Source organism: Monopterus albus, unplaced genomic scaffold (genome assembly GCF_001952655.1).
Source record: "Monopterus albus unplaced genomic scaffold, M_albus_1.0 scaffold4.1, whole genome shotgun sequence".
NCBI classification, from domain to species: Eukaryota; Metazoa; Chordata; class Actinopteri; order Synbranchiformes; family Synbranchidae; genus Monopterus; species Monopterus albus.
Window position 1 is genome coordinate 156,537 of NW_018127884.1, and position 23,001 is coordinate 179,537.

Sequence of the window (23,001 nt, forward strand, 5' to 3'; positions counted from 1 at the left end):
TCTTTAAAAACATATTTACAGGTTTATACAAAAATACAAAAGTGATTCAAATATGTTAAGTCCTAGCTAGTTTTAAACATGGAGCTTCTTTTAAATAGTTACAATTTGTCTTTAACATCTGTGTTTTAATATTTGATAAGGTGTCACATATTTAAAGTCTGTTTAGTGTTATTCCATACTGTACACCTTTGAAAAAAAATATATAAAATGGTTCCCTTTAGGGAAAATTGCATGCAGACACTGGAGAACAGGTTGGGAAAAATAATCTATGAAGGTTATAGATTCTTGTTTTGTTGTGTTCCCAAGCTGTTGAGGACTGAGGTTTGAGAGGACTGGGTGAGTGCTAAACATAGGTCTGCATGACAACCTCACAATTTGTCTTTCTAGTCAAATTGTGTCAGTCAGTCATCTATCCGCTGCTTTAAACAGTCTTTAAATACATCGATAGCATGAATTCCAGGTACAGTACTGAAAATTACACTAAACAAATTATCAAATACTTTGAATATTCTTGTTTTTAAACTTTTAAATGGCATTTTGCAGTCACACTGCATCTTTCATATAATGCTATGTCAATACCACAGATTTATTTTAATTACTTAGTAAAGCTGATTTGTGGAAATCAAAAATCTGTTATGGGTCAGATGTTGAAACAATGATTTTCTGATCAGATCAAACTAGGTTTTGGATCTAAAAATGCAGTGTTTCCCATTTCTATATATATATTTTATTTGTACATTTTATCCAAAGCGGCTTGTGCAGATATGCACGCTCAACTGAAGCACAGATTCTCCTGGAAAATATTCCTCCCACTTCCAAACTTCAACAGCTCCAGCGAGAATAGGACCAGCACCAAAAATGTTCAGATTCTCCCACCCGTCATTTTCTTTACAGTCTCTTATATGTATGATTGTCCAGTGAGTTGATATACAGTACAAGATAAACCCCTGTTTGTGATCACGACTATATAGAACAGAATTATCCAGACAGTTTGTACATCTATAGAACACATTACTGAACTTGACATTTTAATGAAAAATACAAATTCTTTTCTTGTGGTATGGAGACATCCCTCAGATAAAAAACAACAATATGGTGGTGTCCTTTTCTTTTCTTCTTTTTTTCTTTACTTATTGCATGCAATAGAAAACACAACAAAACAATGAATAGGAACAAGTGCGCTTTAGCAGTATGAGTTTGATGAATGTAAAATTCTGTAATAATTAGTTCACAGCTTTTTACTCTCTCCATCTTACACAGTGTCAGTTCTGCAATTCAGGTTCACTGAGTTTCAAACGTTTGTGGTTTATTCTTTCTATCTATCTATCTATCTATCTATCTATCTATCTATCTATCTATCATTTACAATAAAACAGTAATATGCTTGTTGAGGTATTCACAGAATACAGTGAATGGTTTCTTTTGAAGTACAGTCTCTGAATGTAAGAAGAAGTATATATGTTGTGTTTGCTGTGGCAGGCAGGTGAGAGTTCAAAGTTTCCACAGATGATAGGTTGCTTCTGTAACGCACTGGTCACTCTGCATGCGTAACATTTTTCAGAAGGATGAAAATGTTTTTTGTTTTTTTTTACAGAATACTCTATCCCCAGTGTTAGAGAGAAAAGGCTGCAGCAATATAATGGGCGCATTGCCGACTTTTAAACATTGGTGCTATGTAGTCCTTTGGTCCTTTTGTCTCCTCTCTTTCAGATTTTGTGATATAAAGTTGGCAGGGTAATACAAAATGGCATACACCAGCCACTGGGTTGAGCTTTCACCTGTCTAATGCTACTGGGTCAGTGCAAATGAAGGAGAGGCAACAAAAAGAGGAGAACAGTGTACATTATTAAAATTCATATGTAATGTTGTCGGTGAGACCTGACTTCTTTGCTACACTCAGGTTGGTTCCCTATAAATCTTCTGGTTGTTGTTTAATATAGTTATGACTTTTTATATTCAGTACAAATATACATATGCAATTTCATTATAAGATAGAATATTCTTTTCGAGAATTTTTCTCAAAGAATCATGAAGTGCGAAAGTGAGGTTGGTTCTTGGAAATCTTTCCAAATTAACCTCTAGTCAAACTGATTGAGGACCTTCTAAAGCATTTTCACCGTCTGCGCTCAGTTTTATTTCTAAAATTGCTTTGAGTCAGCACAGCAAGACTGCAGCTGGAAGAGCTTTAATCAGTCTAAACATACTAGATTTCAAGGTTGGGTTTACATAAGTACATATGTGATGGAATTCTAGTGGAACATGGTGCAGGTCCAAGTACTATATGTGCAGAGAATTACTTTATAAATAAATACTCTGCTTACAACCACCTCTAGTAGAGAAAGGCCACTGTGCGATTGTCCAAAATTAGCCACAATCATTGACAAATGGATCTAGGCACAAGCCCTTGCTCCTTCTTGTTAGACACTCAGCTCACGGGCAATGTGGTACAAATGTCACTAAAACCATTCACAGTGAAGGATAATAAGATTATAAGAATTATTCTTATAATACAAGGGAACCACAAAAATGTTGACATAAACCAGGATCCAGGGGATGTTTCCATATAGAGTCATGCAACATGTTGAAACTTTATCATCATGTTCTGAGGCGCAAGTTTACAAAAATACATGCATCATGTTATCTTTTTGGATATAATTTATGTGAAGAAATATATGATTGGCTCTTTGTGATATATTCTCTATAACAGGTCAGCATATGGAAATATAACAGATACGTTGGTGCTGTGTTGAGATGTTAGTAAATTCTACAATGAAACAACCCTTGTTTGTTGGCAGGAATATTGTGTATAGACTGAGAAATCTGGCTGATGCTTTGGGCATCATAAGTTCAAAGAATATTAAATTTCATAAGAAATGTTTTTTTAATAAGAAAGCAGTTCCTCAGCAAATCAGACACACACCATTCAAAACACAAGAAGTAAAAATTCCAGTGGATGTTGCATGTGCTTGTTCATGCACACACATGTTGTCCATTTCCACTATTTTATAATGATTTACCAAACATTTGGGACCACTTTTATTAAAAAAAAAGTTTTTAAAAAGACAGTTCAATCAAAATAGGTCTTGTTATTTTAACTAGGAGGGAACTCGCTCTTTCTTTTTTTTTTTTTTGATAATACAGTATTTAGGAATATTTGCAGAGTTTTCATAATCATCTCTTTATGATTCAGTTTCACAGCACTCTGTCTGACACACTTAAATCCAATAGTAGAGCCAAAACTGGGTGCATTTAGCAACAGTCCCATTTTGTGTGTCACAAGAATTACACTCTTGACTTTGATGACACACCTGTCCAAGATTAGAAAAGTAGAAGGGACTATTTCAAATGTAGGGCACAGCTAAGAATAGAGGGCATCTCTCATCGGGTGTTTTTAGGAGGACCTGTCATCATGGGGGCTTCCATCTGAATTCTCTGTCTCCCCTTCGGAAATGGCTTGCATGGGGGCCGTGTAGAGGCGGCTGCGTGTACTGTAGCGACTGCTGTTGGCTACAGGAGGAATCCGAGAACGTCCCTGTCGAGATGCAGCTGACATAGGCAAGGTTTTTGGGGTGAAACTTTCAGAGTTGGCCCTGGGAAAAAGGCCTGGTATCTGGATTGGGTCCGGGCCAGCAATGGGGAACTCTTGGACTGTAGAGGGTGGCTCCTCAGCTTGTCTAATGGGCCCTTCCTGAAGGGGTTCCCCTGGGGTTTTAGGGGTGATAGGGCTCTTCAGAATCTCTATAGCTGACATGCGATAGCTAGAATCAGACCTGCTACCTTTCTTCAGCAATAGGAGTTTGAACTCCTCGTTGGATGTGGTGGATTTCTTTGCACTGCGGTAGATTGGCACAGGAGCTCGCTGTGACCCAGCAGCAGTGGCTAAGGTGGCTGGGATGTTGAGAGGAGGGGCTGGAGGAATAATGACAGTGGATGCATTACCAGGAGTAACTGGTGCTGTTGGGCACAGACGAGACTTCATGTTTAAGTCTCCTGAATCTTTACGACCCAGGACCTTTCTTTTGGATCTGAAAACATACATTTAAAAAATAAAAAAAAATCTTTGAAGTAGCAGAATCATACTGTACATGTACCACTGTAAAAAGAGAACCAAACAAATTACATAACAGTACAAAATTTAACAGCACCTGTGTATCATGGCAAACAGGTCCTCAGTTGTACGGGTCTTGTTGGGTGACGTGATAATAATGTCATCATCCACTTTAGTGTCATCCGTCAAAGGGGAGAGTGAATTATCACTGGGCGTTGAATCTGCAGGACATAATGTCCCTATCACATGTCATCTGGTTGTCTGATCATTTAGTACACAATAAGTGAAACAACTATCCTTTAAACTTTGCTTTCTGTTTATAATTAAAAATTACTACACGATTAATCAGCAAAATTTTTAATGTAATTAAGTTGCGGCATGTTACTGTGTTGTTTTTTTCTAATCTTTCTAAAAGAGTACTACTTCTACGTGTTGAATTTACCTTTACTGAAGTAATCCTCTGTGTCAGGAGTGGTGGAGTCGTCTTTGCTCTCATGTGTCTGCTGCTGATGGGCACTTCTGGTAGCACCTGATGTCATTTCCTCCTCTTCTTCCTGCTCTCCCAGTCCCCTTTTCCTTGCATCGCTGATTAGGTAAGGATGCGATGTCTCTATTGTGGTACCAGGCACTTTAACTGGACTAGCCCATGGCCCTGAGTCTGAGTGGCATCCTCCAACAAACTCATACGCTGGGGGTGGAGGGTGGTCCGATCGCATGCCTCCTCTGGAACATGCAGTCCTTGGTGGCTCTTTCTCCTGCTCTTCCTCTTCCTCCTCCTCATCTTCATCATCATCATCATCCTGGGAGAATGAGCGCTCCCCCAAAACCCTAAACTCGGTGTGTCCATGAGCTGAGTGCGTGAACCCTCTGAACTCTGTGTGTGAGTGGATATGTGTGTGTAGATCAACAGGCGAAGGGTGGGGAGCACGTGGCACAGGCCGATGCAAGGGTGAGCTGTCATCAGAGAGGTCTGATGATGGATCCATTCGTGTTCTGAAGGCTGTCATAGCCCAGAAGGTTCCAGGACCATACCGGTCCTGTCTGAGTAACAGACTTTCATAGGATGGAGGCCCATCAGGGTGGCGCCCAGGGGGAGGTGGCTGTGAGTGTTCAGGGGAGGAGTTGTGGTCATGAGCTGGGGGCCTGGGAGGTGGTCTGCGAGGAGGGAGTGGCCTAGTGCTAATAGGTGGTGGAGCCAGAGTAGAACTATTTGGAGGACATTTGGGTCTTGTAGCTGTCTCTGGTCCACTCGCTGTTTCCTGGTCTGCACTGGTAGGACCATCTGTAGAATGGCTAACAGAATGGACATGCGCTGAATGGACAGCAGATGGAGTTATCGCCAATAGACCAGAGCTGGGAATTGATGAGGCAGAGTTTGAACTTGTTGGTGGGTTGGTAGTTGATGCCTCAGGGGCCAACAACTTTGTTCCAGTGGCTAAGACATTTGCACCTCTGTGTTTGCTATGATGAAGTGTGTGTATGTGGTGTGTCCTGTGGGATAGTGTATATCTTACATAGCCACCATGATGAACAGCAAGATCAAGTTGAGAAGGTGGAGGTGGGAAGTCTGGGTCTCTCTTATAGCCAGAGGAAATGGAAGCTCCATCTCTGGGGATGTGCTGCAAGGAAGAGAGAGAAGATTTCCTCTCGGGCACTTTGGGCTTTCTCTTGCCAGTTGAGGGAGACAGGGGTCCTGGGAAGAATGCTGCTGAAGATGAGGGCAAAGTTGATGTTGGAGTCTCTGATTGACTAGAATAGCCACTTGATGGTGAGGCCAGGCCAGCCAACTTCTCAGGTGAACCAAGTTTAAAATCTCCAGGTTGGAGAGATGGACTAGTTGGCCTGGCCTCTGAAGCCTGGGTATGGGCCTGGGTTTGGGTTTCTGTAGAGGAGGAAGAGCTGTCTGGTGACTTGATGCCTTCCATGACAGTAGTGCCCGTGGCTGTGCTTGAGTTGGACATAGATGTGTACTCACCATTACTGGACTTCAGTTCATTGTTGTGAAGCCACAAGTCTGCATAGTCAGATTGCACAGCACCTTCATCCTTAAATGAGTGTGTATCTGCAGAGCTGAAAGACACAGGCTCTACTATGTCCATGGTTTCACCCAGTCCCATTCCCCAAGTTCCCAAAGGCTCTGCCACTAGACAAGATGTCTGTAATGGTTCTGGTGCACCTCCAAGCTCTAGCTCAAGTTCCAGCTTCATATCTGTGGAAGACAAGGTAAGCTCTTGTTCTCTAACTGTCTTTGGTTGATCCTGATCTGCCTGTGTGTCTGTTCCAACATCAACACTAGTACTGGTCTCCTTCAGAGAGGAGGTCCGTTTGGGTGGTGGAGGTTTGACTTTTGGTTTCCTCAGCGGACGACAGGTCTTTCCCACGGTCATAGTGCCTGCTCTGATATCAGCTAAGGGCTGAGGGTAAACTGCATGGGATAGTGGTGGCGGCACAGTGTTGGATTGACTACAGTCAGGTCCTGGGTCTGCATAGTTATACGTGTATCCTCTGTAATTCTGATTACACTCCCCAAAATTCACAGAAGAGGAGTAGAAACCCCCTGTACCAGATTGGTAATGAGAGCCAGACTCTTTATCAGTGTTGCTGGTCTTGTCACTGAAACAGGTTTGGTCTTCTGACCCTTGTGTGGATCTGAAATCTTGGGCTAAACCATGGCTTTGGCTCAGGTTTTGGGTCTGGTCAGGGTCTTGGTCTGGATCAGTCTGGTCTTGGTCTGGAGGGTATGTCCACTCCCCCTCACTGGCTGTACTGACCCCTGCGTCATCCAGTTGGTCTGTGGCTGAGGATGTAAATGAGCTTGACCTGTGGCCCTGGCCCTGGGGTCTGAGGTCAGAGAGGTATGAAGGATCCAGGGAGAATCCCTCATCAGTGGCATTAGGCACAGTGTTGAGTGACAGTTCTGAGTCGCAGTGGGATGAGCCTGTCAGTGGTGGAGAAGAGGGTGGGGGGATGGTTTCAGATGTCTGAGAAGGGCAAGTGGAGCTGGAACCACTCCAGTTCCCACTTGACGATTGGTGATCCTCCTTGTGGTCCACATGGGTGCCTAGGACACCTGTTGTAGACACAGAGTGAATAGGGCTACTGAAAGTATCTGAACTTGATGAGATCTCACAGCTACCCATGTCAGCCTTGCGGGGCAAACGAGAACGGCCCCTCTCCATCCAGCTATGCTCTGGGCTCCCTCCTCCACCCCCTCTGTCTCTTTCCCCGGATCGCTGTAGCCTTTTTAGGCTTCCAAGTTGCAGTGGCTCAGGAGCTGCCTGATCATCTGTGCTCTCTTCTTCATCCTTCATCATCATCATCTTCATTCTTGGACTAGGGCCAGATGGAATAAAGTCCTCTGTTTCATAAGGTGACAACTCCTCATCTTCGTCATCATCATCATAATTATCATCATCATCCTCGTCACTGTCCATCAGACATCCACCCTCTCGTGGGAGGCTACGAGAACGCAAGCGTCCGCCGTGGGCTGCAGCATTGGTGTAGGTGGGGTCTGACTGGTCACCGAGGGAAGAAATGTTGCCCGTTGAATGGGACAGAGAGGCAGGAATTCCCTGATGGCTACGTTGAGCTCTGATGCGTCTTCTAGAAGGAGCAGCTGTACCTGAAGGAGAAAGGCAGAAGAGAGAGGGGACTAGAGGGAGACATTTTTAATTCATGTCGATGTCAACCATATGTTACATATAATTTATTTGGTGTATCTCATTTGAGGATGAACCTATTATGGTTTGATAATATTGTCAGCCTTCAGATGATAGTTCTGTTCAAACTTAGCAATTGCAGCTGTCTGTGAAAAGGCATATCCAGACATTATCTAGAAAAAATTAAACCAGTAACTGCAAAGTCAAACATTTTGTAATGTCATTGATAGAACAGATAAATTAAGCAAACTCCTGATCACAGTAATTTAGTCTTTAGTAAAGACTAAATGGAACTACAATAAAGGACCAAATTTATATTTAGATGGTCAGAAACATACATGCTATAAGGAAATCATCCGTCTGGCAGCCAGAGTCACGAGTGTGATGGAGGCGCCCACTTATTGAGAGATCTTCCTGACAGAGAGAGAGTTGGTGCGAGTTGGCATGGATGATCACTGTGCGCTCTCTTGCTACGGGTGATTCATCTGAGTCTGAATGCAAAGAGACAAAGCATGTTGAGTGTCAGAAATATCATGTATAAACCTGTTTTTTATTACCTAATCTTGTTTTTGTTGCTTTGGCCATTAGTCCTACAGATAATGGTAATGTTTTACGCATCAGACTGTAAATAAATACACAGCTGACCCATTTTATTAAAGCTATATTATTTGGATGTGTAAACAAATGTAAAAGAATCTGAAATATACTTGACAACTGCCCATTGCTTGTAAAACAGCATGCATGCATACCTATAGATACATATCTCAGAGTTGATCCAGGAGGTGGCCCCTAAGTAATAATAATAATAACTTATACAGCACTTTTCTGTGCATTGCAGCACACTTAAAGCACTTTCACACTATTTGGCCATTCAACCATTTGTACTCCCACATTCATGCACCAGTGTCATCACCATGAGCAACTAGGGGTTCAGTGTCTTGCTCAAGGACACTTTGACATGTGGACCAGACAGGATGGGAATCGAACTGCTAATTTTCCAGTTAGGAGATGATCCGCTCTACCTCCTGAGCCACAGACGCCCCAAACTAGCTGCTGTATTACAATTTGGGTAACAGATTTAATGCATTGTCTAGTATATGATTGTGCTGCTCATTTAGCTTCCCGTCATCAACTCATTGTTGTGTTACGAGGACACGTCATCTCTGATCATAGCAGTTCAAATAGTAAAATGTTAGCAAAGCCAACAGCTAATGTCAAAGCTACAAATTCCTAGTTTTTCTCCCCAGCCTCAATTTCCCAATGACCCAATTAAAGTTTTCAAACCAATACCCCATTTAGTTTCTTTTGCATATCTCACTCTTTTCTTACAAATAGGAGTTGTTTAACACATTTCAGCAAATGATTAAGTAGTAATTGTAGCTGTCTACAATTTGAACAATTATCAACTGTTTATGTCCTTTTGAAAATAGATTAGTTGACTCTCAGTTAAACAGTCTTATATTCCATTTCACTGTTCACACTGCCACATGCACATTAGTTCATGCAACAGTAAAAAAATGTCAAGCCCTCAACAACACAGTAAAATGTACAAAACGTGAAGGGGTGTGAATACTTTCAAAAGTAACCAAATAAACTATAAATGATGCTACTGTAAACTGACAAATTGGTTTTAATGTGAAAGTTGAACTTCACTTATGGGGAGTGTCTCATATCAGCCAAGGATGTTGAGTAAGTGCCAACTGTGATACATCACGTTGCTGAATCCATTTGAGGATTTTTTTTTACCTGAAGGTGTAAAGTATTTGCTTGTAGACCAGCAGACCACTGTTTGATGTCATGAATGCTGCATGTGACAGCATCACAGCAGAAGCAAGCAGGGGATAGATACAGCGCACCAGGTGATTGTTCTCCTGTTGTATTGCTAGGGAGGGTATCATGTATGAGGTGGATGAAAATCTGAGACCAGACAGATAGGACTGGCACGATGCTCTGTTGCTATACATACCCATTTGTTAGTTATTTTATTTCCCTTTGCTTTACAGTATACCTCAGTTGTACTGTGTTGAATTTACATATTTTGAGAAAGTAAAGTTTTTTTGTCACAATCTCAGGCAAAAACTTCCTGTTTTGGACTTTTATTTCCTCTGTCCCATCCTACACTCATCTTCCCCAGCTTTAGCCAATGATTGACCTTAATTACTTACATGTGTTTCTCATCGTTTCCCTAGACCTTTACGCTCACCTCACCTTGTCATTGCCAGTTCTCTGTCAGAGACTGGCCTATGAAGAACTGTCTCATGATTCACCTGTGTACAAGTGCAGCATTCATGCTCTGTGAGTTTATGTTTTTTCCTCATTTTGCTTGTGGACACCAATTTAGGACTCTTTTTCCCTTGGGTTCTGGCTGATGTGCTGTGCTCTTATATCTATCTAAGTGCTCTCTCTATCTTCTGCCTTTTTCTCTTGTCTGTTTGTATTAACTTCCAGTAACAGTTTTTACAGTAAGTGCTTTTCTGTAATTCATGGTCTTGGAGTTTATGCCCTTGCATTTAATTTGTCAGTATTAGTTTTACTTTCTAGTTTTTTTTCTTGTTTTTCTGTGCTGTGTTCTTACATGGGAACGTTGAGCCCTGCCTTAGTCTTTTGTGTTCCTTTACTTTACCGGTGTTTAGTCAAATGTTAGTCCTGCTTTGATCTGTTTTGAGGCCTACAGACCTAGGCTGTAGTGTCTTCCTGCTCTGTACCATCATTCTGGTTTATTATAAATCATAGTTCAGCTCTCTTTCTGTCTGCAATTGGGTTTGCTTCCACAAAAACCATGACAGTTTGCACATATAACTTCAAGTGTATGTGCTCCGTTGTCCCACTAACAAAATAGCAAAATGTTTTGACAACGTGGAAAAAGGAGCATTTTATTTCGACAGGGTTAAATTATTAATTGATACAAGGATTTACTTTCAAAACCTAAACTAAAGGTTTTGGGTGAGGTAAAATCATCTTGCTAATTAACTAGTGTTGTGCTGTGCATGTTAAGCTTTGAAAAGGCCAGTGACGTTTTAAGAAAGGAGACAAAGCTATTGAGGAAAACTGTAAGACCCTTGCAGTACAATAACCATTTTCCAAAAGATTTGCTCTATAACATACCCATGTCCTGATGAACTCTTTTGGGTATTCCTGTAATAGTCTTCCTCCTCCTCAGCTTTCTTCTCCTCTGAAGAACCGACTGAGAATGGACCAGAGAGCAACGAACACTTGCTTCCCTGTCAAACCCAACTCCTGTAATAACAACATGGAAGCCATAGCCTTTAGCATGCTAGAGGTTAGCAATACTTCCCAAGTGTAATTCTCACATCTTGGTTTATTTCTAGTAATTTTATTATCTTCCCATATGGTCTACTGATTTAGGATTCCTGTCTTTTATGCAGGCAGTCTGGGTTTGAATCCTGATTTGGGAACAGTTATTGTATGGTCAAATGTTGGCACTGTTGCACTTGATCTCACCAAACCTAACATTACGCTTAATGTTTCTGTTTTTCTTCTTTCTTTTACCTGTGACGTTGATGGGGATGATGCAGGAGGAGATGGCATGAGAGTCAGCAGTTGTCTTCTCATTTGATGGTGGGAGGTTTTCCTTGGACCAGTTTTTCTGTTGATCCTGGGTTGAGGAGGCATTGGGGGCTGAAGCATTGGCTCTGTGGCCTCCCAAGACTTCACCGCCTTCGCCTTCCCCTGTCGAGGTAGCCTGGAAGACATAAGACGTCATACAAATGGTAGGAGCTGATTCAATCCTAAGTTTTAAAACATTACTTAGCTGGACAGACTAAAAAAGTTATTTGCGGTGGTGATGTATAAAATGAAATAACCACTGTTTTGCCATTTCTCTAACATCTTTAGATATGTAATGGCAAAACCATAACCTACCAAAGGCCATGCTGAATGAAACTTTCAATAAGTAAATAAAAAAATGAACATCTGATAAAGGAATGTGATAAGCAGATAAACATCATTAAAGCAACGCAAATGCTTTATACCTTTCTGTTCCATGGAATGAAGATGCAACCTTCAGTAGGGTGAAGTGAGTAAAAGCACTCAAACTATGAAAGCAAAATATAACAAAAAACAGTACAAATGAGATGACTCATTCAAAAGGTTTAATAATTTCAAATTAAAAAAATTAAAAGAAGGTCAAAAGATGAGTGAATGACACAGACTAACATCTTAAATTTTTTTTAAATGTGTTGACATTAAAAAATATTCCCTAATTCATTATACTTTTGAATAACTACATTATCAAGTTAAAATATTTGGCAGTAGAAGTCTGGTATACTTCGATCATTTTTCTTACCTTTCTTTGGATGATTTGAATATCTACTTCTCTCACTGGCCTCTCCTGTGGCAGAAGGAACACATGCATACAGTTATTGTAGTGTGTTTAAAACTAGTAAACAGTCTTCCACTAGTGAAATTGTTGGAAAAAAATTCTAACCACACCGAATTTCTTACTTTTTTCTGTATGGTCTTGTTGTCTGTTTCTCTCACAGCCCTCTCCTTCAGGAGATTAAAGAAAAAAAAATTGTATGTTTTATATTATAAAAAAAAAAGACTATACATACACACTATGTACTGATTTACAGGTACAAATACAACAACATAGTGAAAGAAAAAATGTTTTTATTGGAATCCAATGTAGTTTTGTTGTAAAATATAAGATGAAACTGCAGACAACATATACAGCAGGCACGTACATCAACAGACAGACACATTTCTGTTTTTACCTTCTTGGGTTGATAGTCTAACTCACGTTCTCTCTCTGCTCTCTCTTGCTGCATGGCAACATCAGAATGATGTCAGTTTATTGTAACACAATAAGAATTAGAGGTGTGAACCCGTACAAAAATATAAACTGAATTAGAGAAACATGTTTCTCTGATATTCGTCTGGATGTGGCTTTGTCTTCCTCACTGTCCCAGACATCAATGTGCAAGTGTCCAGTTGCTCAGTGGTGACTGTGATTAAAGTTGGCTGTGTTTACATGTTTGACATTTTTGTGACTGCATCATATTGGCCAGATTTGTCACATGCATCACGTAAGCTCAGAATTTACTGCATGATACAGTGATACTGTATTACTTAATGTCTTTTAAAGTAAACTACTGTATTTCTGGTTAAATGTCTACTAATTGCTTGACTTTGAGAAATGTATTTTGACTTGTGCACAGTGTGTTGTCCTTACCGCTCGTGCCAAGCGACTCCTCTGTTGCCGGCGGATGGTGTGTGGTGAAGGGAAAGTGGGCATAGGGGGTGCCACTGAAATAGAGATGGTCACCCTGTTTCTCTCACGACTTGTGGACCGCTGGTGCTGTTGTTCGTCTGTGAAACCAAACACACACATGAAAACTCACAATCCATGCATTTTGTACACAACCTAATCCGACTGTGCAGACTGGTTCAGCCTCCCTCACCTCGGTGCAGGGCTCTGAGACTGAGCTGAGCATTTCTGTGCAGCTCCTCTAGACATGGTGGTCGGGTGCAAGGATGAAACACGTTGTGTTGCTGGTGCCATGGAGCCTGATAGTGAACTGACAGCTTACTCTCTATATCAAGGTTTGACACCGCTAAGATGAGAGAAGAGACAAAATATTAAATGGAGTTTCTGATGCCTTTTGCACAAAAAGACCACAGCTACTCTGCACATTAAGAAAGTTTATGAATACATACAGTATGTCTGTACTGTACATGTATCTTTGACTTGGAGTGCATTTTAAGATGTTATTTTTGTGTGAGTGGGTGAGAACTTTTTGCCTGTGTGATAAGCAGATTTAGTCTTGCCATTGTTCCAATCTTCATCATTTTAATTGGTGAAAGGGTGAGCATATATTTAATTTCATACACCAACCTCAACCCCATGATCATGCAACCAATCAGCAGACTTTGGTCAAAAATGAACAGTGAAGCCAAGTCATCCCCTATTCTTAATGATTTCTTTAGACCTTGTATGTCGTCTGTTACCTTCAGGAACTCAAGTACAGAGAACACAACATTGCATATGACAATATTTATTTTTTCTTTTGTCTCAGAAATCATGCAGGACTCATGTGTTGGGAAAACTACCTGCCCCCAGGTAAACTGTGGGTTAGTTTGATGGGTATTGGATCCAACACATACTTACTGTAGAAAGACAGTGTGTGGTTGCAACATAAATAATGGCAGTGAAGTTGAGGCAATTATGTACTTTCCACTTTGAGGCCTTTCACTGATATTGTGCTGTAGTGGTGCATATTCCCAAACAAAATGAAATTAGACAAATCACTGACATAAACTATGACTTTCAGGACCCCAGGTGTCTGGAGCCCCTTACACACTCCCTTTTGACGTGGTATTGGTGCGCCTTTATCCCATCTCATTTTCTGTGTGTAAGGCACCAAGCTGGAATGGCAGGCCATTTTTGTTCTGCTTCTGGTCTGCTTTGGGAGGTAGTATCAAAGGCGCAACAAAGGGGAGATGCGTTCTGTGTAGAAAGAGTGAACTGATAGTCCAGGACCAAGTGCTAGATTTTGGTGATTGATGTGTGCGACACTATCACCGGTTTCTCAAGTCTGCAGGCCTCTCTGCCTCAAACTGTTCTCAGTTTCTCTCTAACTTATAAGTCGAAGCATTCCTCATGTCATGAATGCATTGACTGCAGTTGTTGTAAATGACATTCGCACACACAGCAAGAAACACGCTAACCAATTTTGCGTGATACGAAATAGGTGCTTGAAGAAGATGCGTGCATTAGAGAGAGAAAACAGCCTTGAAAGAAAACTGTGATAGGCTGACATCCAGGCTATGTTTTACAATTTACTACCAACAGGCAGAGGCTTCACATTAAAGCAAATCAAAATAGATAAAATAAGAGGAAATAATAATAAGTTGATATATGAATAGTATCATAATCCTGAGACAAGGCCATGACATGCCAATAGGTCACAGCTAAAACTACTGCTCTCCCTTTATACACTAGCAGGCAACAGTAAATTTCTCATGGTCCACCATATTTATTACTGTCAAATCCTCTAGTCAGAAAACTCAAAATTCCTTCTACCACGAATGATGTACATGTTACATTTCCAAAAATTAAAATGACAGATTTTTCAGAGAAGGTGAGACAGAAAGGACTGAATATCCATCTCTCTTATCTGCTCTCGGAGCCCCTTTAGCTTTTATAATGAATCCTATTTCTCCTCTTTTATCTCAGAATTCAAAATCCAATTGTGTCCTTGAAAGCCACACTGTACTTCAGTGGCCAGGCAACCTTTCATTGCTCATCAAGGCTTAAATATGCTTGCAATTAAATCAGTGAGATCACAGCAGCAATGCTCGGCCGAGAATAAACAAACAAAGCCCCTACAAGGTAAAAAAAAAAGCACAGCCAGCTTATTCCCAGTAAATAAACGGTTATGAGCAGGATCTAGAGTTCTGCTCAGGAACACACCAAAGATATTGGACTTTACATTCAGGCAGATAAAGATTATTAAAGTATATATTATAAGTGTAATAACATTTTTAGACAAACATTTAATTCTTTTGACTGAGTACACATGCACACTCAGTTTAAAGCACCGTCGGCCCCAGTCCCAGGGTCCACACACAGACTCTGAGGCACATTCCCACTAAGTTGATGAGGGTTCAGGGCTGTCCCACTGTGAAACTGTCAAGTGCATGGGGGCTCTCTCTCACCTTCATTTTGAGCCGTTTATGTTTACTTTCTGTAAGTCGGCATTTCTGCAGACTTTACCTGAGGGATTTCCCCACAGTTCATTGCGCTGTGATGTTAAACATGGGATTAGCCCACTGGACTGGAAGTGGAAAAAAGTAAAAAAAATAAAAAAAAGCCATAAAACAGAGATGAGAAAAATAAAGACGACAAATGGTAAGCAATCATTATGTTAGGTGATATTTCATTTTTGTGTGTTGCTTTGGACGAGCATCTGCTAAAAACTAACTTAAACATAAACTTCCTACATTACGCATGTCATTCAACTATTTTTCTTTTTTGTTTAATGGTGCTGTTTCAACAAAAACATTATTAAATTGATTAAGTACTTGACAATTGCCCCATGTCCACTCTGTATGGCAAGAGCCTGGATCACGTTGAAACCAGCCAGTCGGTCCCTGTAGTGGCTTGACCAGGAGGAAATTTTAAAAAAACTGTAAAATAAAAAGCTCTAAACCCACAATGGTGTGTGTGAACCATGGTTTTGTTTTTGGCGTTATGGTGATGTGATAGGCTAAGTCACAAAGTGCTATCCAGTTCCTATTTATACAGTTTCCAGCGCTAGCAGACTCATGCACTCAATCACTTACAGGTGACATCACTAAAGTCTTTGAGAGTCTAGTGTTAGGGTGCGCTCGAACACAGAGTGAGCGAGCAGATAAAAAGCAGACCCAGGTGGCTGGCTTCAGTGCAAGCAGTGAGGTTTATTTACAGTGAAGGTAAGTGACATATATACAGGAGGAGTAATGAGGTAGATGACTGGGTGTCAATCAGCAGCAGCAGAAAAACAGTCAGTGGTATGGTGGATGATGATGTACCGGGCTGCGGACGCAGAGGTCACTCCTGGGCTGGTCGAGGTGGAGGTGATGATGGCTGTAGACAGAAGAGCAGGGATAAACTGGGTAAGGGAGACTGTGCATCGACCTGGGAAGCGGTGGCTGGTGGTGTAGATTAAATCCAGGGGGGTCCAGAGGAGAGGGCCGAAGAGGAAGAAGACACTAGAAACGGCAGGGCAAGATAACGACTAGGGTGCTAACAAGGACTAGAGAGAACAAAGACAATCTTAGCATAAACTTGATAAAACAACATAACAACCACTGGCCTGAAGACAGAGAAAGAACTGGCAGGGGAGTGACTGGTGAACAGTGTATAAGTATGGAGGAGACTAATGAGGTGCAGCTGGTGAGTAATCAGGGAAGCGGGGCAGGTGTGTTGAATAGTGTATTCAGTGCAAGGGCTAGGCTAGTGTGAGGAAAAAGAAGAGAGGAAGGTGTAGCTGGGCAAACCTGACATCTAGGGCTCAAGACCTTAGGGAGGACACTGGAATTGGGCCTCAGTCTGTCTTGCTCTCTTTCTGTCTTCTACCCATCTTCCCTCATTTTTTTACTGTATTTCTCCAACTGTGTTTTCCTTCATCCTGAAATCTGCAAGTGCAGTGTCAGCGGCTTGCAGTGTCTTCATCAGGACTTGCATCCAACAGCACCAGGAAGTACAGTAAAAAAGCATCAAACACTATGCAACAGAGAAATGCACAGCAATATGAAAAATAGTGTAATGCAGCAACTCACAGGGTAAAAAGAAAACACTGGTAACATATAGTCTAATCATATTCACTATAAATATGCTTCTTATAAATTTTAATCAAGGCAGAACATGCTGTCACTGCTGGGAGCAGCCTGACTGATCAGGCAGTCACCAGGACTTATAAGTACTTTTCTCCTGCAAGTCATCTTCTACTACTCTCAATTAATTAACTGCCTATCAATGCAAAGGTTTAAAATGATGGCTTTAATATTATATGGCAATTTTGGGCTCATCTGGCTCATGAGTCTAATTTTTATTACCCATACAGTACATAAAAAAAATTTTTTAAGCACAGTTGGAATGCTTGACTGAAGTATGCTTTATGGTTTTTAAGATCTGCCTTCTTTTAGGCAAGAATGAGAAAAATAGATGCAAAAAAAGAACTATAATAAATCATAGCTAGAAGAGTCCATCTTGTTATGAAGGTTGGGAGCAGACCATAGTAAGCCAGTGAATGGCTCCGGCTCCTTTGTTTTGAACAGGGGACACTCTGTAGTATTAACAAAAGAAAAAACAAATCAGAGTCATGTAAAATCTCTCTGCATGTCAGTGCTTTAATATTGCGCTTTTTCTGGTACAGCCACAGTATATGATTCTCTCTCTGGTCCAGATGTGAGTAAGTCATTAGGGTGTTTCTGGGTCAGGCAGCACACTCCCTATGGCAGTAGCTGCAGATTCTTGTCATAGGAGACGGCTGTTATATAAGAAACACTATAACTGCCCAGCTCTGCAGAGGAAAAACTAGGCACTGTTAGTGGACTTACCATGGCTGAGCAGTCACACCATGCACCATCAGTAGTAGTCATTTTTAACACTGATATCAGCAGGTAGTTCCAGCCAGTGTTTTGTTCTTGCTCTTGCAGTAACAAAACAGTCATTTTCAGGCCCTATGGTTTTACATTGCCTCCCTAATTAAGATTTTTCTAGTTAATATTATACATTTCACTTACACTTTTAACATTTTGTGTAATCACCTCCCAACACACACACACACACACACCTTAACTAGCTCTGTCAAAATGCTCTTATTTCACACTCTGACAATGTCATGTATAATGTGAATCGCTTGTATTCTGTTTGCATCGAACAATTATTTTCATGTTTGACAAAATGTATGGATTATTTTCGTGATTAACTGATCAATTGGTTTGGCACAGAGTAGTCTACTTCAGTTCCCAGAATACAGTCATCTTCAAATGTCATTAACAGTTCAAAACCCAAATACTGTAAATTCAATTTGTAGTTAGAACACTAAAAAAGTTTTAACATATTCTTGTGCAGTTGTGTACAGGAGCAAATTATTGCCATTTTTGTAACCAAATTGCACTATAGGTGATTTGGTTATTAAAACTTATTGGTGAATTTCTTTCTTTCTGTTTATTTCATGTGGATAATGCACAATACCTTTATTGTACCAGATGCCATGAAGCTAATTTTCCTTTGCAGTCTCTGGACAACAGTCACCAATAACATTATACTTTTGATTGATATTATAAAAATGTTTTTTTTTTTTTTTAAATCCATTGTTTTCAGCACTTGCTTATGTAGACTATGAACCAGCAGTAGAAGTGTCCTAGTTGTGTGAGACCAAGTTGTGGTACAATATAAAAAGTGGGACAATATGTTGAGTGCCTGTACTGTACAGTTTGGCAGAATTTGTTCTCATTTGGTTTAGAGTGCTATCCACAATCACACCTAAACATTTGACATGTTGAACATTCAGTACACTGGGTCCGCTTAGTATAATGTTCTGAAGAGAGGCCTCTTTTCATCACATATAAAAATAAAACCTGCTAACAGTTTTGGATGGATTCTCTGTCATGTATGAATAACCAATAAACTATGTATACACACTGATTATTCATGCAATGATTTTCTTGATGACTTGAGCATCATTTCATACAGAATTTTCCAATTCAGCCTTCTGAAAGTTTGGGATTGGGTTGAACACTTGTCCTCACAGACACTTCTCGAGTTGTTAAAACAATTTCATGCCCACAACTCTGTAGTGTGCATGCACAGTGATGAGTTATAATCTTATTGATAATTGGGAATACGTTTAGTACAATGATACCAGGATCAAAAATGGTGATAACGGGATTTAAGGAATCACAGTGACTGTACTTTTGGACTGCACAGGGATGCAACCTGGAATGAGATGAGTCAAACTCATGGTCAGCAGTTGTCTCTTCTCCTCGATTTTGTTTTTCTGTGGCTCCTTCCTTCCTCTCTCCTGCGGGTCCTTGTCATCTGTCTCTCAGTAACATGAATTTATCTACTCCTGCAGACCTTTTTATAAACATTCCCATCCATCCAGACATCCAGACTAGAAACATTTGCAGAAACATTCCCCCACCCATTTGCTGTCCTTGCTCTTTCCTTCCTTCTGCTGACCCAACACTGTCACTGAAAAGAAATATTTCTCCTTTGTCCATAAAGTATGTGGCCACTTCCTTTTGGCTTCTCTTAGAGCTACATCCCTGTTCAGTGTCTGTCTGGCCCCAAGATTCACCCCCTGTCTGCTGGTGCCTGATGGTAGGCTCCTGCCTGGCCATGGCCTGTCTCTGACTGTAGTCTTTCTATGATTGAGTAATATATGGTGGGAGGGGGTTTCATCCACAAAGTATTAATGTATTAATCCACCACATGCTGAGAATATGTAGCACATGCTCAATCCTTCTATTACTGTCAGAGTGGTGTCTAAGAGTGTGTGAGAGTGAGAGAACATCTGACTTTGTGCTGGTGTAAAAACTTTTACTTTTATAGTCAAATAATTAATAGATGTTACTACAGTAATGCAGAAATCTGAAACTGTGGGCCATAAATTTAAAAGCAAATAAATCAAAGTATCCTCAACAAAACTTGGTCTTCATCTATATTGATTAAGAGAAGTCAATATCCCCATGCAATTACAAGGTAAATGGCATAACACATGAAAACAGACATAGTATATGAGCATGTAATCAGTAGCTCTAGCAATGCATGTATTTTAAAGCAGAGCTGGTGGAGCTGGTAGTCTGTTTGAGGAGCCTCCCACCATAGCTAGCCATGATATGGACGCACTGAAAATATCCAAACTCGTGAATCCACCACACGTCTGCACACGCACTTCACTGCAGTAGCATAATCACAGGAGAACACAGCCATAAATATTAAATGTACAGATGCTTGTTGTGGCTTCCTTTGGCTATTTACAACAGATTTCCTAGACAAAACTCCTGGGAGGCCTTTAACAGCTTGTCATTCCAGGGGTTATTTGTCAGCTGTTGTATTGAGTGGTCTGTGAAAGTTCAAGCCCAGATCAACCACATGTGAACTACATTGTAACCTGAGCTTCTTTGAAAGGGCCCTAATGGCTTGTTCTGCCTGAGGAGCTTAGGCTGAATCACTTAATCAGCATTATCTTTTAAGACACTTAAAGCACACTTTTACAGACTTGTTTTTATGTAGGAATCAACTATAATGATCTGTTGTCCTTTTATATTTATGTTGATCTGTCTTGGTTTGGTGGTTATAAACAACCAAAGTAGTGTCGTAGTAAATTAATATATATAAAACATCTGTATTTTCTGAATCTCTCAGTATTTGTCTCCATATGATTGCCGCTATTCTTCTTCCTCACAAAATACAAAAATCATATCCCTTTCCCTCTTTCCCCAGCTGGACACCTGCCCTGTTGTTCAGCTTCCCTCCTCCTCAGCCCCTTGTTTTGACCCTCTGACCTGCATAACATTCATGTTATAAAAACTGTGTGTGACCATGTGCACATTTTTATAAGGGTTTGAGGCCTGTCTGTGATGGCTAGCAGAGGTGATTGTCAGAATATGACAAAGCCAAAAATCTTATGTATAGCACCCATCATGTCACAGTGAGCATGACAGACCATAGAAAATGTCAGCAATCTAACACCAGGTTAAATGTTCAAGGGATTATTTCTCCGCTTGGCACACACACTGTTTGCCCAATATGAATTCTACTGAAAGTGTTACACTACCGCCCCTTAGTGGCACAGCATGTGCACTACAGAGAGCCTGTAGTGCATATGCTTTTGGGTTGTACGGTTTCTATTATTTTGTCCACCCCATCTATATCAGTAAGGCTAAATCTCTGTATAATACAGAACATTTAAACTACATCTTCGAGGATGACCATATAGTTGAATCATATAGTTGAACCTCTACAACAGTTTGAACATTGTCACCTTCATGAAGGGAGGATTTGTTTTAGAACTGTTGTATTAGACATGTGGCTGAGTGTATTTTGTAGCTGTCTGGAGATGAAGAGTTTAAAACCTGTGTATTTTGCACATGAATGTGAGGCACAAGCCAAAATCCCATAATACATTTGTGCCAGTAGAGAGACAGTTGCTGACAAAAGCAGCAGCAGGAGAACAGTGTTTTATTAGCTCATGTTGTTGTAGGGTCTCTGCTCCTCACTCAAGCTTCTTGAGGATTCTTTATTTCCCCGGTCCTCATTAATATTGCAGCATTGTTAATAAAGAGGTAGTAATCATGGAGGAAAATATGGCCAGAATAATAGTGTAAACTACAGGAAAAACTTTTGTCCTATTCTAACTGGTCAGTAGAAATGCTTGTATCTTGTTTTAGCAGTGTATTAGGTTGGAAACATGCAGACAAATCAGAATGAATTTGCTTAACGTGGATTTCTGTGGGTAGCAGCTGGAACATGACAGACAAATCCTATGGTTCTCTCTGATTCTAACTCGCTTAAAAACGCTTCAGTCCACATATCTGTTGAATCTCATCCCCTGACTGCTCAGTGATGTTTAGGCTGATGCTGTAGCCTAGCTGGTTTTATTGTGACTACCCTTTCAGGGTTTCGGACTCTAAATGGCGGCTTCTGGTGTGAGACTGTTTTTGACACTACTCTGAATGTGTGATTCCTTTTGGTCATTTGAAAACATATCTGTATATAGTACCTGTGGGACAGATCAACAGGCATTAGCTTTGTCTTTAACATTATCAGCAGGCACAGTTACTGACTAAAGCTACTGGACATAGTTAACAGCTAAGAAGCCATGCATTTCATTCAGGAGTGGAGACAAAAATCTGAGCTAAAGAAAAGTCAGTAGTGGGCTTCCATTTGTCAGCTTTCCAGAAACATGACTTCAAATGAATGTTAATGTCGCTATGTGTCTGCTGGATGAGTAACTATGTAACAGTTTGCTACCAAGTTCATCATATTAACTTTACATCATGATGTAGACAGCAAATGTTATCAATGCAGCTTTAGTAGAACTTTACATCCTGTCATGGAACAGTAAAGTTTACTGCACAACTGCAGGTGTCTGTTTTTATTTCTGATATCACCCCTCTACAGACAAGTGGCAGTAGGGTGGGAATGCATGCCACTATCATGCCAGTAATGAGGGTGGCTGTGTGTGTGTGGGGTGTGTGTGTGTGTGTTTTCATAATGTTCTCTGGGTGTTTGTCAAACAGACTTATTATTCTGCCTGTGTGTGTGTGTGTTTGTAAATGCTTCAGCCATGATGGTGAAATGGCACAAGACAAGCCATCGCCCATGTTATTTTTAACTGCGTGTCTCCATGGAAACCAGCACATATGCAGGGAGGGGGTGATCTCCTGCTGTGCGGGTGCTTGAGGAAGTCTTCTATCCCCTGGTCATTGTATGTGTGTGTGCGCAGGTATTTGCACATCTGTGTGTGCGAGTGTCTTTAAAGACAATTATTTTTTGTATGTGCTTTATTTTGAATCCACTCTTTCAAATTAAAAGCACATATTTACAGTAGTATGTTACAGTGTGCCCCTGTGTCACATCTGTGAGCCTGACAAAGAGAGAGACAGAAACAGATGGTGAAGGTAAGGAAGAGGAAAGCACTTCTGAGGAAACACCAAAATCCTGTACCTGATGACAGGTGGGGTTCTACCATGGCCATCTCAGGCTGAAATACCCCAAGCTAGGCTGCGAGTTCACTACACACCACCTAACACTTACCTTGTCTCATGTATGTA

At 40.7% G+C, this 23,001-nt stretch overlaps 1 protein-coding gene across 5 annotated transcripts in view; it reads right to left on the reverse strand.

Moving 5' to 3' along the window:
* nhsb (Nance-Horan syndrome b (congenital cataracts and dental anomalies)) overlaps positions 1-23,001 on the reverse strand; it is a 62,791-nt gene continuing 39,790 nt past the window's right edge. Inside the window, exons 2-13 of one of the 5 annotated variants that reach the window (XM_020606841.1) lie at positions 13,131-13,283; positions 12,902-13,038; positions 12,444-12,491; positions 12,172-12,216; positions 12,014-12,058; positions 11,700-11,762; positions 11,218-11,410; positions 10,813-10,944; positions 8,046-8,198; positions 4,491-7,670; positions 4,146-4,287; positions 1-4,025 (exon numbers count right to left, since the gene is read on the reverse strand). In XM_020606841.1, the coding sequence (XP_020462497.1) occupies positions 3,392-4,025; positions 4,146-4,287; positions 4,491-7,670; positions 8,046-8,198; positions 10,813-10,944; positions 11,218-11,410; positions 11,700-11,762; positions 12,014-12,058; positions 12,172-12,216; positions 12,444-12,491; positions 12,902-13,038; positions 13,131-13,283 (4,925 nt within the window). In that variant the 3' untranslated portion in view covers positions 1-3,391. Of the gene's footprint in view, positions 4,026-4,145; positions 4,288-4,490; positions 7,671-8,045; positions 8,199-10,812; positions 10,945-11,217; positions 11,411-11,699; positions 11,763-12,013; positions 12,059-12,171; positions 12,217-12,443; positions 12,834-12,901; positions 13,039-13,130; positions 13,284-23,001 lie in introns of those variants that run through there. The other 4 variants (XM_020606849.1, XM_020606857.1, XM_020606865.1 and 1 more) reach the window with 4 other exon arrangements.